The sequence below is a fragment of the Penicillium argentinense genome (genome assembly GCF_028826775.1).
Source record: "Penicillium argentinense strain IBT 30761 chromosome Unknown utg000009l_segment0_segment0, whole genome shotgun sequence".
Taxonomy (NCBI): Eukaryota; Fungi; Ascomycota; class Eurotiomycetes; order Eurotiales; family Aspergillaceae; genus Penicillium; species Penicillium argentinense.
The window spans coordinates 2,547,992-2,562,656 of record NW_026622668.1 but is presented as its reverse complement, the minus strand read 5'-3'; the positions used below and the strand labels follow the sequence as shown (position 1 = coordinate 2,562,656).

The 14,665-nt window shown below is 52.0% G+C and overlaps 5 protein-coding genes across 5 annotated transcripts; 2 read left to right on the top strand and 3 right to left on the bottom strand.

Moving 5' to 3' along the window:
• Positions 1-598: 598 nt before the first annotated feature.
• N7532_008536 (putative integral membrane protein) lies at positions 599-1,980 on the top strand (the record flags this gene model as incomplete). The annotated part of the gene is made up of 5 exons (XM_056621028.1): positions 599-754; positions 825-861; positions 915-982; positions 1,046-1,487; positions 1,544-1,980. The coding sequence occupies 5 exons, from the start codon at positions 599-601 to the stop codon at positions 1,978-1,980; spliced, it is 1,140 nt and encodes a 379-aa protein (XP_056471834.1).
• A 386-nt stretch (positions 1,981-2,366) lies between these two features.
• Positions 2,367-4,024, bottom strand: N7532_008535 (uncharacterized protein; the record flags this gene model as incomplete). Its single annotated transcript, XM_056621027.1, has 2 exons — positions 2,367-3,901; positions 4,003-4,024. The coding sequence occupies 2 exons, from the start codon at positions 4,022-4,024 to the stop codon at positions 2,367-2,369; spliced, it is 1,557 nt and encodes a 518-aa protein (XP_056471833.1).
• Positions 4,025-6,353: 2,329 nt separating this feature from the next.
• On the bottom strand, positions 6,354-7,386 carry N7532_008534 (uncharacterized protein; the record flags this gene model as incomplete). Its single annotated transcript, XM_056621026.1, has 3 exons — positions 6,354-6,643; positions 6,713-7,211; positions 7,351-7,386. The coding sequence occupies 3 exons, from the start codon at positions 7,384-7,386 to the stop codon at positions 6,354-6,356; spliced, it is 825 nt and encodes a 274-aa protein (XP_056471832.1).
• Positions 7,387-7,965: 579 nt separating this feature from the next.
• N7532_008533 (HECT domain protein) lies at positions 7,966-12,124 on the bottom strand (the record flags this gene model as incomplete). Its single annotated transcript, XM_056621025.1, has 3 exons — positions 7,966-8,088; positions 8,149-11,845; positions 11,922-12,124. 3 exons carry the CDS (start codon positions 12,122-12,124, stop codon positions 7,966-7,968), a joined length of 4,023 nt encoding a protein of 1,340 aa, XP_056471831.1.
• A 572-nt stretch (positions 12,125-12,696) lies between these two features.
• On the top strand, positions 12,697-14,088 carry N7532_008532 (putative C2H2 finger domain protein; the record flags this gene model as incomplete). Its single annotated transcript, XM_056621024.1, has 2 exons — positions 12,697-12,800; positions 12,861-14,088. The coding sequence occupies 2 exons, from the start codon at positions 12,697-12,699 to the stop codon at positions 14,086-14,088; spliced, it is 1,332 nt and encodes a 443-aa protein (XP_056471830.1).
• Positions 14,089-14,665: the final 577 nt, after the last annotated feature.

Sequence of the window (14,665 nt, the reverse complement as noted above, 5' to 3'; positions counted from 1 at the left end):
TCATGGCCGTCCTTCTCCGCAAGCTTCCACGCCACCGTGTCTGTCAAACTCTGTCGGACCTGTTGCCTTCGTCAACGCGGGAAAAAAACTGGAGTCGGACACTGGCCGGACTCCCTGGACCAATATGGCGTGTTTAATAATTCCATGGGTACCCGAAGAGACCTCCTGGATTCTGGGTTTTCCAATTTCCAATAGTTCAATCCTTGTCTCCGACCTTGTATCATCTAGGGCACGTCTTGGCTGCTCGCATTCCCAACCCAGACATGCAGACTAACTAAATCGACCGGTGGCGGTTTCTATTCCCACTATCTTGCATTGAGACTCTAGCGATCTCCGCCTCTTTCCCATTTCAGACTGAACAAGAGGGGCTGAGAAAATAATCAAACCCCCCTTCCCACGATTCCGGTCCCTGTCTGCCCACGACCGTGGAATGGTATTTGTTCAAAAAAGGAGGTGGCCCTGGCTTGATCGTATTCGTCCACCGGGATTTTCATTTCTGCTGCTCAGACCATCCTCGAGGATCTCCCGCGAGGTTCGTTGAGGGACTGTTTGACAGTTGCACGCTCATTAAACTCCCCTTCATTCGTTATATGCCACGATGACGACTCTGTCAACGGCTCGGGGTCGCGGGGCCCTTGCGGTCAGCACCGTCTTTACATGTCTGGCCACCCTGTTAGTGATTGTTCGCATATACACTCGCGCGGTGATGGTGAAACGAATGGGTGCCGATGACTATGTCATTCTAGTTTCTTTGGTAAGACTGAACCGACTATACAACACTCGCCGAAGCTTAGCGGCATCAACTGACTCGGCTGTCTGTCCAGGCTTTCTCCTGGGTTTTTTTTGGTTTGTTTGTCGGCGGTAAGTCAATACAATCCTAGCAATTGCACATCCAGGACTAATTCCGGATAAAGAGGTTTATCACGGAATGGGCGAGCATTTCAAATTGATCCCAGGTGCCATCTTCAAAGTACAAATGATTGTATGTCCACGCCAGTGCAATGACTTCGACAAAGTATGCCAACTAATTCACTGATCCGTTCAGTGTTTCTGGGCATCTGTACCCATCTACCAGACCAGCCTATTCGCCACCAAGATGTCAATCCTTCTTCAATACCGCCGAGTCTTCTCAACTCCCCGTATGCGCCTCGCCTGTACCATGCTCATTGGCTTCCTCGTGGTCTACGGAACATGGACCATCGTCAGCGCCTGGGCAAACTGTGTGCCCTTGGCCAAGTTCTGGGATCCATCAGTCCCGGGATTCTGCTTTGATAAGAAGGCGCTCTGGTTCTCCAACTCGGCTGTCCACATTACCACCGATCTACTCATTCTGATCTACCCAATGCCTGTCCTCAAATCGCTCCAGCTTCCGAAGAGACAGAAACTTGCGCTTATGGGCGTTTTTGCGCTCGGTGGATTTGTGATGATTACCAGTATCCTCCGTCTTCACAGTCTCTTGATTATTTCCAACTCCAGTGACCCAACTTGTTCGTCATACCTCAACCTACCTGATATGAAAGAATCCTACACTAACAACTCCCAGATGACAACGTCGGAGCCGCCGAATGGTCCGCGATTGAATGCAACGTTGCCATCATCTGCGCCTGTCTCCCCAGCACAAAACCCATGCTCTCCAAGCTGCTCCCCCACGTTTTCTCTACCCGCAGCAACGGCTACCGTAGCAAGACGACCCGGCCCTCCCGAACCGGCCGTAGCGCCCTTGGAACTGGCACACACACCCAAATCCAAGCGTCCGTCATCGGAAGTCGCGAGCCGAAACAAGACGAATACGATCTGGATGAACTGACGCCCCCTGGCTCTGTCCGCAGCTACAACAAAGAGCAACAGGAGTCCAAAGAGGCCTTTTCAGGAATTAAAGTGACGACGCTCGTCGAACAGGAGTCGACGTCGCATCCGGCTCGGTTTGCTAATGATGATACGGGGAGCACAAAGGGACTTGTGCATAAGCAGAGCTTTTGACGATTCCTCTCTACGTTAATGACTTTCCCTCTTTGCATGGATTTTCTGTTTTCCTTAATACGGCCTTGTTGATGCCGCCCTACCCTCATTCTTGTGTATAATTATTTCTATTTCTTTTCACATGTGTTATATGATATCTTGGGAGGGGTTCTGCTTGTCGGCGTTGAGCTTTGGATTTTCACATCTCATTGGATACCCAGTCACTGATGGACAGAAAACAAGCATCAAGTCATACCATCAAAGTCTGAGAAAGTTTGGTCATGTTCCAAGGCCTGCGGCCAGTGTCTATACAATCATAAATATAAAGACATGAAAATCCCATGCACCGAAATATGCTCGAAAACACCATAAGAAACAAATAGGGTATCGCTGACACAAGTGATAAATCAAAACATCGAACTCCGCTTTTTATCCAAACGCGCTCCACTGCTTTCTTCCTTGTTGCGCCGGAATCCAAAGAAACTGCTTTTCTTGGGCTGCACCTGTTTCCCCGGCTGCGCCCCAGGCTGCAATGCTCCACTGCTAGTTGGAGCCTGGTAGAAACCCACTGTGGACTGTGGTCGAGGCTGGGGCCGGGCCGCCGTGAGATGAGCCGACGACTGCACCCGTGGGTCTCGGCCAGGCGCATTAAGGTACGGGCCATTGGCGAAGGTGGGAACAGGTGCACCCTGGGAATATTGAGGACGCAAGTTACGGGGAGGTTGAGGAGGTCCTTGTTGAGGGAGGTAAGAGTAGGATTGGGAGTATTGGTGAGAGTAAGGGCGAGAAGGCCCGCTGTGACGTGGGGGAAGGTTTGGTCGAGATGAAGGTGATGACTGGAGCTTCTGTGTCCGGACTTGCTGCTCCTCTCTCCCATATAGCTTTTGCAACCGTTTCGTTTCGCCATCGATCTCTGCCTGGCGTTTCTGGCGTGCCTTTTCCTGCGCCCGTTTTTCCGCGGCCAGAAGCTCCTGGGTTCGGCGCGCTTCCTCCTGCGCGAGAACATCTTGTTTTCGTCTGGCCTGCGGAGCAGGTGACTGGGATGATGGGATGCTGAGCTTCTGAAGGGGTGGTTTTCCATTGGGCGCTGCACCGGCAGCTTGGACCTTGGGGCTCTTTCGACCGGCAGGAACAGGAGCAGCAGCAGGAGCAGCAGTAGCAGCCACTTGGGGCTTCCCATTCACCATGGTCGGTCCACCAGGAGTAATATGAAATGCCTCCTTAGCGGGACCAAAGAAAATGTCGCGAATAGCAACTGCGGCAAGCAGCAGGACAACCTCCAATCCCTTAAAGTCCTCCATTTCCACTCGGTAAAGATTCGGCTCGTACAGGGTCAACTCGCGCAGGCCTTGAAAGAGCGCAACCGTGATGTCAGGCTCCCGGCTTTTCTTCTGGGTATCTGGGATCGTCGACGATTTGCCGTGTAACAGACAGGAAAGATCCTTTGACAATTTGCCATCCTTGCGCCAACTAAAACGTAACTTCGGTGTCACGTCCGCGGCGGCCGGGTCGCTCTGTGTTCGGTCCAGTGTTGAGGCAGAGGGGAACCGGAAAGTGCGCTGGGGCATCTCAAACTCCCACCGGGCAGGCTTGTTCCATGTCTTGGGCTGATGTTTCACGGTGATCTTCTGGTCGGGGTTGTACAGTTGGATGGTAAACTCGGTCGGGAGGATAGGCTCGGGAGGAGGAGGAGCGCCTCCGTTGGCTCGGATGGTATCTGCTGACAACGATGGCTGTGTCCATTCGGGAATCACGGCGACCTCGCCGTAGACGACGTCCGGGACGTAGGGATCGGAGAGGGCAACGCCGTACCGGTTCTGCGCCGCGGGGGTAGCGGGGTCCAAGTAACGGAGAGAGTATGCGGGCTCAGGGTCGTTTCCATGCTGGCGGTGGTATATAGTGCTCTGCTGGGGAGTCTGCGAGTTGTTCTTGAGAAAGAACGCTGGTGGGTGGTCAGCAGACGATTGCAGGAGGCCCGTATGACGTAGGGGGAAGCCAAGAAAAAAAAGGGACAGAGGCAAAGGAGTTGCGATCTGAACTTACTGGGCAGGTTCTCATCGATCATCTTTGGGCCAGTCGAGAAGGAAGGCCAGGATGGCGAGGTTATATGGAGGACGAAGGGAGCTGCCGTCGTCGCCTGCGAACTGCGGCGATGCGGTTGATCGGCGCCTAAAAATAGTTAAGCCGCGCATTCGCACCTTCGTATCCGCCAAACCGCATCGGGCCTGGGGAGGCACCAGCGTTTACTTGCTCGCCCCTAAATAGCACGCACTTTAAGCCCGCAGCGTCGCATGTTTAATCTAGTGTTGCCCAGTCTGCGAGGCTCGCGCCCGCTTGCCTGCTCGACACTCGCAGGTACCTGGAATCTGGCTGCCTGCCTATGTACCGGGGTCCGCGAATCCACCGGCTGGCTTCGAGAAAGAGATTCCTACAAGATGCAATTCGCGAGGCTAGTCTAACAAGCAAGGAAGCTCCACCGATCGACACTCTGCACGCGGAGTCAGCATCTCGGGTTCGATCAAGGCAGCGCAGCCCGGCTGTTGGGGGCCGCCGAGCCACCATCTGCCACGAAGATCGTCCTGTCAGTGTAGACAGAGGCCTGTTACTGCCTAGCCACCGCAAGGCAGGTATCCAAGGCACAGGATCATTCAAGTTTTCTTGAATCTGATAAAAGGGGGAGATACTGTCACTTGCTTACGAAAGCTGAGGAAGTCAAAAAGCATATATACTAATTACTAGTACTACGCGTTTATTAACATGACGCACGGAAAGTCTTCATCATCTTTCATTCGTTTGATTTAATGAGTGAACTTTCTTGATATTATGCCTGTTTCGAGGTTATTTGGCAGGATTTACTTGCACTACCTTTTCCATGTTTGATCGCTGTCAAAGAGAGAGCCATGGGGCACAATCGTATAGAAACCTAAACATTGAACTTGACCAGCCAGCATGATCCCGGAGGGAATGACGCACGTTCATATATCAATCATCTGATCATGCTTGTGTATGTTTCTATTTCCTGACGCTCTTTAGTCTATATTTTGTCAGCACCACTCGGTCGCACAGGACTTACCTGGTGCGGCATCCAATCGGAGCTACTGTTTCATACAAAGAGACTCGTTAAACTTGAAACTAAGCCAATTCCAAGGGTAGTAAAAAGCATCGAATAGTTAACATGGAAGGAAAAAGGCGAGATGAAACTTATCTTTTAACATGGTGAAACATTGGCCGCAAGATCATTCTTTAGCAGGTCAAAAATAGAGCAATATATATAGAGGTGAATCGTATTATCGGGAGTCTGAAAGAATGTAGTAACATTATGATTCCTCCAGCAGGAAAGGGCCTACGCTCAAAGTCTAGTAAGAATATCAATAAGAAGCACATCGATTACTTCAGTAAAGCATGTAAAGTGTCAATTGTTTAATAGTTGCCTCTAATGTTCAACGTTACACTAGTGTAGCGCTCCGATCATGGACTTGGAAGAGGTATATCCAGTCCATATGTCATCATGCATAGGTCTATTCGGCATGTCCAGCGAATTCGCGACTTGATTGTTTTTCTTGATAGGTATATTCTGCTGTCGGAATTGAGTTGGTTTGGAGGGCCGTTGGAGCGATTAAATAAACTGAAGTAGGGCGTGACAATGGAACAATTCCTTCGAGGATTGTTTGACTTGACATAAAGACATAGGATGTCCTCGAAAGCGAACAATGAACCGTCAATAGGAGCCATGTCAGAGTTACACAGTGTTGAGATTGGCTACGACGAAGCACTGAATATTGAATAAGGGCCTGCTAGGCAAATCGAACTTGATGGAATTGACAGAACTTGAACTTGACTGTGTCAAACTGTCTACATGCGATTCTGGGGGTATTTATCCCTGAACGCGCGCCAAGCCCCCTGACAGTAGTAAACCCCTATTATCGGTCTCGATCGGTGTTCTTCCATGAAGATCTCCTGAATGTAGAATATAATGTCGGCAAGAGCGCTTGGAGCGCATATCAAGCTCAGTACCTCCGGTTTCCCTGGACAGGCATGCCGACAGAGGTTGGGAATGAGGCATCAATTCGGTGCCTTATCCTGGAATCTCAACACACAGTATGCTTGGTCATATTTATTTCCACAATAGTACACTAATATACAGCAGATAGATGCCTTTGAGATAAACAATGGCACTCAGACGTCACCAAACTAAGCGCTTTCTCCAAAACCAAAGATAATGCGGACCGTCCCGTCGAAAATCCCGAACTTTTGTTCTATTCCCATGATATCAAATCTAAAGAATCTATCTTGAACATGTCTTTTATATACCTGAGGCACGGCAGTCTCCATAAACAGCGTGATCAATGATCGGTGCAATATACTCCGTAATGCTCAACTCACTTTTCGCGTCTTTACACACGAACACCATTGACCTCTATGCCCTCGGGCACCTTTGCCGCGTCGCGCTCCGCAGTGCTCATCTGCAAGCCTTGGTCATCCCAGCCCTGGGTACCCTTCTGGTACAGCGACTTTTGCTCCTCGCGGTCGGGAGTAGGACCCTCCTTGCCGCGGCGGTTCCGGGATTCGATGGTTTCGACCAGGGAGGCGTTGTCGCCATCCAAAGCGTTGCCCTCCAGATCGTTTTCGTGGGTCTCATCCGAGAAAGCGTAGGTGCGGTATTCGGTGTTGACCCAGCCGGTACCTTGTCAGGTAGAACGTAGGTTAGTTATAGCTCCCCACCAGATCGCAATTGTGAGATTGTGTGACATACCCTGGTATTGGCTGCTGTCCTCCCAATCCTCAGTGAAGTAGTGCAGGTATCCGCCGTGGGTGACGACGACAATCTCCTTCTCCGGACGGGCCTTCAGCCAGCGACGAGCAGCACGGGCCCGCTCCTTGAGGGCCTTGTTATTTGGTGCAAAGCGACCGGCTTTGTTGTTCCAGCCCTCATAGACCATCTCTAGGTCAACCGGTTTCCCCGCAAATTCGTCGCGCAGAACCTGGGGATCGCTGCCGGTGTCGCACGGTACGTCGGAGGTCTCTTGCACATCGGGCAGAGCAATCAGCTTCATATCGGGATGTGCGTCGAAGATGGGACCAAAGCTCTCGAGTGCCGTGTAGATGGTTCGGCGAAGAGGGGACGCAGTCACCAAATCGACCTCAGCGTGCCTGGGAAAGCTCTCGCGCAACTTGGCGCATTGCTCGTGGCCGAGCTCTGTGAGAAGGGGGTCGTGGATGACATGGTTGGCGGTGGAGAGGTTGTGAACGCCCTATTGAATTCGTGTATGGTCAGCCTGTTTGAAGTAAAAGAAAGATTGAGGGGCTGGTGGGGGGTTTGGGCAGGAATGGAGAACTGAAGACCTCTCGCAGAATCCTGCAGGAGGGTTGTCATGGAATGCACCAACGTACCTGAGCGTGGCGAACGCAGTGGATGATCGGAGCCATGGCGAGATGAACAATGTCAAGATCTCAATCCTGTACACAAATTCGGTGTCAGCTCAGCTTTGGGACGGTTCAGCTGCCGGAGGACCCTGGCGGTGACTTATTGCAAACGCGGGGTGGCGGGGACATCGGAGATTGCAGGCTAGAGGATTAACAGAATGACGCGATGACATACAATGAGAGGGAATCAGTCAGGCCCAGCGGATTGGACCTCGAGCGGAGGAAGTTTTGAGGAGTGCGAGGAAAGCAAACGCAGTGCTGGAGAGCGAAGAGTCATCAAATGGTCGGACCTCAGCACTCCGCTTTGGGGGGATTTTGGGTATCGCCACACCTCCTCGATCGCCTCGCAGCGAACCACGCCTGCGCAACTGGGCCCTTGAATCCACCAGCCCGGGAGGTTGACCGAAGGCTAGCTCTACAATCATGAATACTGGGGGTTTGAGGACCTCTCGAAATCGACTGGTACGATGTGAAAATGCTATGCTTTCACTAGACTACAAACAGGAACAATGGGTATATATAGATCACTAGCTACACTTGGAAACCCGAGTAAATAATAAACCGCCAAACGCTGAATTTATCTCACGCCGTACCGAAACCCTGCGCATTCTCTAGGGCCTTGTCCAACTTCTGGGCAAGGGCCGCTCGAGACGAGTACTCCGGGAGCAGCAGACGACCGAAACAGGTCAGGCTGGTTGGAAGACGCTGGAAAATCAGTTAGCATCGATGTTTTCTGCACCATGAGAGATATAAATGATCACATACCAAATCGCCCACGCCATTCTTTTGGATCATAAACATGATACTCGAAATCCCGTTGACAGGAACTCGGTCACTCGCAGTCACAAACTCCAGTAAATGCGCCTTCTTTTCGGGCGAGTACTCTTTGACGACACTCCAGAAGTCCTGGATGACACGATGGTCCGGCCCAAAGCCACCCTCATAGCGCGCATGATCCTCAAGCTCTTGGATATCAATCTCCTGAAGGCCCTCAACCACACTCTTCAGCGACTCGGGGGTAAAAATCGACAGAGCGGATCGATCAAGGCACGTGTAGAACCCACGAAGGAATGCCTCAAATTGGGGCCGGATTGACTTGTCAGTGAGCCAAAAGATGTAGTCCTTGACGAACTGATGCCGATTCTCATTGGTGACAAGAGAGGCCTCATCAGCTGGGGGTGTCGGAGACTGGAATTCCAAAGAAGTGGGTTTGGAGGTGATAGTGCCACCCGAGATGGAGGGCACAGAAACGGATTCAGCCACCGAGGATGACGGCGGGCTTGCGATTGCTGGGTCAAAGAGGTGCGGCAGGGTAGACCATGCTTTAGCATCGGTAGCAGAGCTCGGAGCAGAGGTTCTTGCAGGAACTGGCCATGCGGCGTCGCGGTCCACTCTCTGCATATCGACGGTTTCAATTCGGCCAACGGATTCAAAGCTGAATTCATAGGTGCGCATAAAAATATCACCCACGTCACCATCTTCCCAAGAAAGCAACGTTTCCAGACCTTGGGTAAGCTCGGGCCAGCCGTCACGAAGGTGGTCCAAATGCTTGACTTTTAGACCCAGGAGTTTGCGGTAAAATGCAACCGGGAAGTTGACCGGGAGGGTGAGTCCGTTATAGATAGCAATAGACATCAAGAGCCCAAGAAGCTCAAACTTGTACAATGGCTCAAGGGAACACGGCTGGAACCATGAGAGACGATGTCGACTATCCATCGTAAACATGCCGAAGGCGGGATCCAAGGCTTCGGCCATGAGAACTCGGAAAAACTCCTGTTGAACACCGCCATGATCCAAACCTTCTTCGCCCTCGTCCATTCCCATCTGAACTTTGAGTGGGCGCATCAGCTCTCGTTTTTCCCGACGCCAGAGCTGGTCCAATGCATCGGTAAGAATGTTGTCTCGCCTGACGACAAGTACAAAATAGGTCGACATGGAGACCTTCATGCGCGAAAGCAGTGTGCCGTCGTCAGGAAGCCTGATACTACCGAAAGCAGTTTGGGTGACATGACGAGTCGTGGTCAATGCGGCCTCAAAGTATTTGGACATGGCCGAGTAGTTCAGAGATCGGAAATAAATGACGAGGAAGGAAGGCGGGAAGAGGAACGAGTATGAAAGCAGATGCATCGTACGGTTATTCGAGAGGCTCCCAAGCCACGCGACGGGCATCTCAACGGGATCCAGTCGGTCTGCGAGAAAAGGTGTTCGGAAATCTTCTGGACAAAGACCCAACCGATTTCGCTCTTTGTACATGAGAGCCAGTATTTGAATAGCACCGCCAGCAGCGCTGCTGCGAGACATCTCGGGGTTACCGTCCCACTCTCGCAGGAACAATGTTCGTAGCCACTCAACGATGAGAAGAGCAGGACCGGCGTAGTCTGAAGACGAAGCTTGTACGCCAGAGTTGCCCAGACTATGGTGCTCGCTGAGATGATCCACAATGCGATCAAGCACGCTAATCCTCCTCTGCTTGGGTAGGTCAAGACTATAAGCTTGACGTGCCTTGGATATTTCGTGGTATGCCAGCCGTGCGGTGAGTGCCCGGACAAGACGGTTCACCAAACGAAGACCCAATTCATGCTCCAATTTATCGGTCGCTTCCACTGCTTGCTGAGCGTGTTCGACGGGGAGCTTTTGCATGTCAGCAGACGAGGCGATGGTTCCCGCAGCACGCATGCGAAGGATCCCGCGCCATGTTGACATGCTCAAGTCGGGAATCGCGCTAACAAGCACGAAAAAGGCAACCGTGGCAATATGAGCAGCATCCGCATCCGAGAGATGCTGATCAGCGGCAGATTCTGACATTCTGCGGACTACCGGGGGAGCAGGGCCAGTCATAGTGGAGCTGCGCGATGACCGGCGCGATGTTCGGGCAGACGAAGGGAACTCGGTTGGCGGCACGAAGAGTTTGTCCAAGGCACTCCATACACTATGCAAGGCAATATCCCATGGGCAGATAGTAAACAGATGCTGGAGTGACCCTCGGAGGCTGGCGATATCGAGGCAGCTGTTTGTTAAACCTTGATCTGATGATTTCGAAATCAGCACATCCCTTCGGAATGAATGCAGGATATGCTTGGCACTGCTCAGGATAAAAAAGGTACTCTGCGCAACAAATGGGAACACCTGGCGTTGGCGAAGTGTTGCGAACCTCCAATCAGGATTATCGAATCCACCCATAGACTGGAGACGATCAAGCTCTTCCCGCCACATCTCAGCCTCCTCTTCAGTTTCGATCATGATCTGGCCCAAGGCGTTGATGATCTCCGGAGTGAAATGTGTCAAAGTTTGAGCTAACGGGAAAAACTCTTGCTTGCGAGGAGGGGTTTCATGTTTGGCTTTGCGATAGCTTGGAGAGTCGATATCGACCGCAGACTGAGTGGGACGAGACCGGGGATTACCAGGACTCGCCAGAGAGGCTTGGTTGATCACCTTTTCACTGTCCCAGGAGACTCGTCTTTGAGGCTTTGATCGCTCTACAGGGCGCAGGTTATCTGCACCCTCAATCCTGCCGCGGTGCTTTTGCGGTCGATGCTTGAGAGCGGGTGGTGATGTCAAGCTGGAAAGTTCATTGGGAGCGAGGTGCGAGTTGATGGTTAGCTTCGTATTTTTGTAATCGGGGCGCCGCTTCTCCTCCAAACTGGATCGCGGTGACTGGCGCCAATGGTCTACTTCTGTGATTGAAAGTCGTTTCACATGCTGGTTCGGGATTTTAAGCTCAACTGCGGAGGACTGAGTGCCGGTAGTTCGTGACGATGGCGTGCGTGGAGGGTGAGCGCTTGGTTGGGATGTATCTGCATGTCCCTGTGCTGTTTTTGGCTTGTCGACGCCAGTCTTTTGTGAACGAGGCTTCTCGGTAGCTTGCGGCTGGTTTTCGAGATTGCCAGTTGGCCGCATTGGTTTCGACTGCGCGGACTCTGACTCACGGCGAAGGGGAAGCCACTCAACCATGCGTAAGGACAAGGTGTCGAAAAGATTCTGCGTGAAGGATTTGGGGTCCTTGAGAGGCTGCTCAGCAGCGTGATCAATATCTGGGAAACCGCACTCCGTTGGATCACCATCCGTGGATGACACGGGATCCGCAGCTTGAGCTCTATGTCCTGAGCCACTCTTTCTGGGCCCTTCACCATTGTGTTTGGATCTGTGATCATGGTTGTCGGACTGGGTGGCTGTCGAGTTGGTTTGTTCCGATGCGACCACTGCAGCAGCCTGGAAAGCACGAGATCGTTGCAACGAGATAGTATGATAGTCACGGATTGTCAACTCAGACGAGGGTTTCGGCGTATTAGGGCAGAGTCCGCTTTCGGCATCGTCCAAACTGGATAGGTAGCAGGCCAGGGTGCGCGCGCTCAGTTCGGTGAATCGACGGTACGGCCCTTCACTCATACGCCGGCGGCGGCTGGCACACGTAGGAGTTCGGCATCCTGGATCATCACACCCGTGAACCAGCTGATTTTTGTATCTATTGACCAAAGGATGTTAGCCACGTCCCAATTCGAGGACCATCGTCGTTACCGTTCCCCGGCGCTAAGACTCACTTTCGAACCAACACGTTGAAACGACGTCGGCGCTCATCTCTATACCATGGCAGAACCCGTGAAGGGTTTGCAACTTCGATGGTGTTCTGCTTAATCACCTCTGGCGCATTCGTTGGGACCTTTGATCGACAAGCCTGGTGTTTCTCGCCGCCATGTTGCGCGGAGTCCGGGGAATCGAGTGAAGCTCCGCGGAGCCTGGTCATCGTCGAAAATTCGGTCGCATGCCCTGAAAATTCGGTACCAGGGACTGTCGAGATGTTTCTTGGGGACCCTATGAGAACGACGGCCCGGATATATCGAAGAGTTGTTGCGGAGGCTCGAGGCTCAGCTCACCTGATATCATCGGGGCGACCGGGTCTTTCGCCTCAGGCAGCCTCCGGCGGCGGCGGCATAGTTGATGCGAGGGCACGTGACCATTAGATGCGTCATGCCTCATCAGGACTAGCGCGGGTCATGTTTGAGGCAAGGCGGGCAAGCCGGGAAGTGTGCGTCGATAAGGCAGATGCTTACCTTTTGGCCTTACCAGCGCGGGTCTTTCTCGACTGTTCTTGAGAATCCCCGACAGCTGAGACGACAATATACCCTACTCCGGCTGTCCCCACGACCCATCTTTCGGAGGAGCTTCGACATCCGTCCAGGCCAAAACGTGACTCACGACAGAACTTTCATCATACCCCGCTTGCGATAAAAAAAACCGTCCCACACACTTTTTCACGCCTAAGAATACCCGACTTTTTGTTCAACGCACGAGACATTTCACGATCCCACGAACGCCATGTCGTCGAACACGCAGCAGACCGCTGCATACACTTGTAACACATGTCTGGTTGCTTTCCACCGCAGCGATGCCCAGAGGGATCATATGCGCAAGGACTGGCAGTAAGTTATATGGTTGAACTGGTAGATGCCCAAGTTATCTTACTGACCCTTTTGGGGTAGCTTGTACAACATGAAGCGCCGCATTGCCTCTCTCCCTCCCGTATCCCTTGAAACATTCAACGAGAAGGTTCTTGCCGCCAAAGCCACCTCCACAGAAGCTGCCGCCAAGGCTTCTTTCGAGAAAACCTGCCACGCCTGTCAGAAAACCTTCTACAGTGAAAACTCCTACCAAAACCATGTCAAGAGCTCGAAGCATAAACAGCGCGAGGCGCGTCTGCTCAAAGAAGGCGACGATGCGTCTGTTATGAGTTCCACATTCTCCCTCGGAGAGCCCGTCAACAAGACCGAAGACTCCGAAGTGCACAAGGTCACCAATGACCTGAAGTCCGCGACTATTCAAGAGAAAGAGGATGAGGAAGATGAAGAGATGACGACTGATAAAACCTCGTTTTCCCCTTCGCAGTGTCTATTCTGCCGTACCGAGTCGACCGACATACAAGCCAATATCGAACACATGTACAAGAACCACGGCATGTTTATTCCGGAGCGTGAATATCTGGTCAACCTCGAGGGTCTGGTACACTACCTCTACCGCAAGATCAGCGAAAACTTTGAATGCATCTATTGCCACGCTATTCGAAACAACGCTGACGGTGCCAGAACCCACATGCGTGACAAGGGACACTGCATGATTGCTTTCGAATCAGAGGCGGAGCAGATCGAGATCGGCCAGTACTATGACTTCCGGAGCACCTACTCTGACGGCGCAGACGATGATGATGAAGATGAGATTATGGTCGAGGAAGGCGGCGTCAAGATCCAAGGCTCAGAGGGAGATGACGAAGGCTGGGAGACTGAGACCTCGGCTTCTTCCGTCGATGACGATGAAACCCCTCACCGTAAAGCTCCTGTCGCCTGGTCAGATGAGTACGAGCTTCACCTCCCATCTGGAAAGAGTGTTGGCCATCGTTCGCTTGCCAAATATTACCGTCAGAACCTGCACAATTACCCCACAGCTGAAGAGCGTTTCGAGCGCCAGTTAGCGATCGAGAATGGCGAGATTGAAGAGGAGGAGAATTCCCGTGGCCGTAACCAGAATCGTGCTGTCGTCTCTCGTGCCAATGGCGGTATGGGTATGATCGGCGCTACTGAGGCACAGAAACAAACGGCTCTTACTTCTGAGCGCCGCGAAAGAACCCGCAACCTCCGCCAAGAGAACAGGTATCTCGCTCGTGTCCAACGGGCCAACAACCACCAGAAGCATTACCGGGATCCTCTCCTGCAGTGATTTTGTCTATCGCCTTTGTTCTCTGTCAATACGCCGGATGCGCAAATATCCAGTGCGTTTTCAATTTGAATCCTTTTCAGGATTTCCGATATCATTGTTGAAATGATAAACCTTGCGAGAGGCTACCAACTATTTCAGGTCTCTGGGTAGCCAGCTTCTTTGCTATGGTCGGTTTCAATACAGTCAAAGGCGAGGCGTGGCAGCTCCTCCAGTCCCAGAACCATGCCCTCGAGAGGGGAATTCCCATCTGAAGAGCATTGCCTTTTAAAGGGCTTGACATAGTTAGCTCTGGCGAGGTCCCTGAACATCAATTACCAATTGAAGCATTGAGCGGCAGGAATTTCCTCATTGTGCCTGTTAAGGTGGGCCATCTATGACGAGACGCTAGCATCTGCGAGAGTACCTGTGCATTTGGCGGAGTTTTATTTTTTTGATCATTTCTAAGTTGGTCCACAAAATTTGAATTCTAACTGTGTTTCATTCCTGAATTCTCAACCCGACTCGTAGATTTACGACTAGATTCCAAGGGGCATATTTACAGTACTACAATGAAAGAAAGGCTCACAGGTGCTCCACT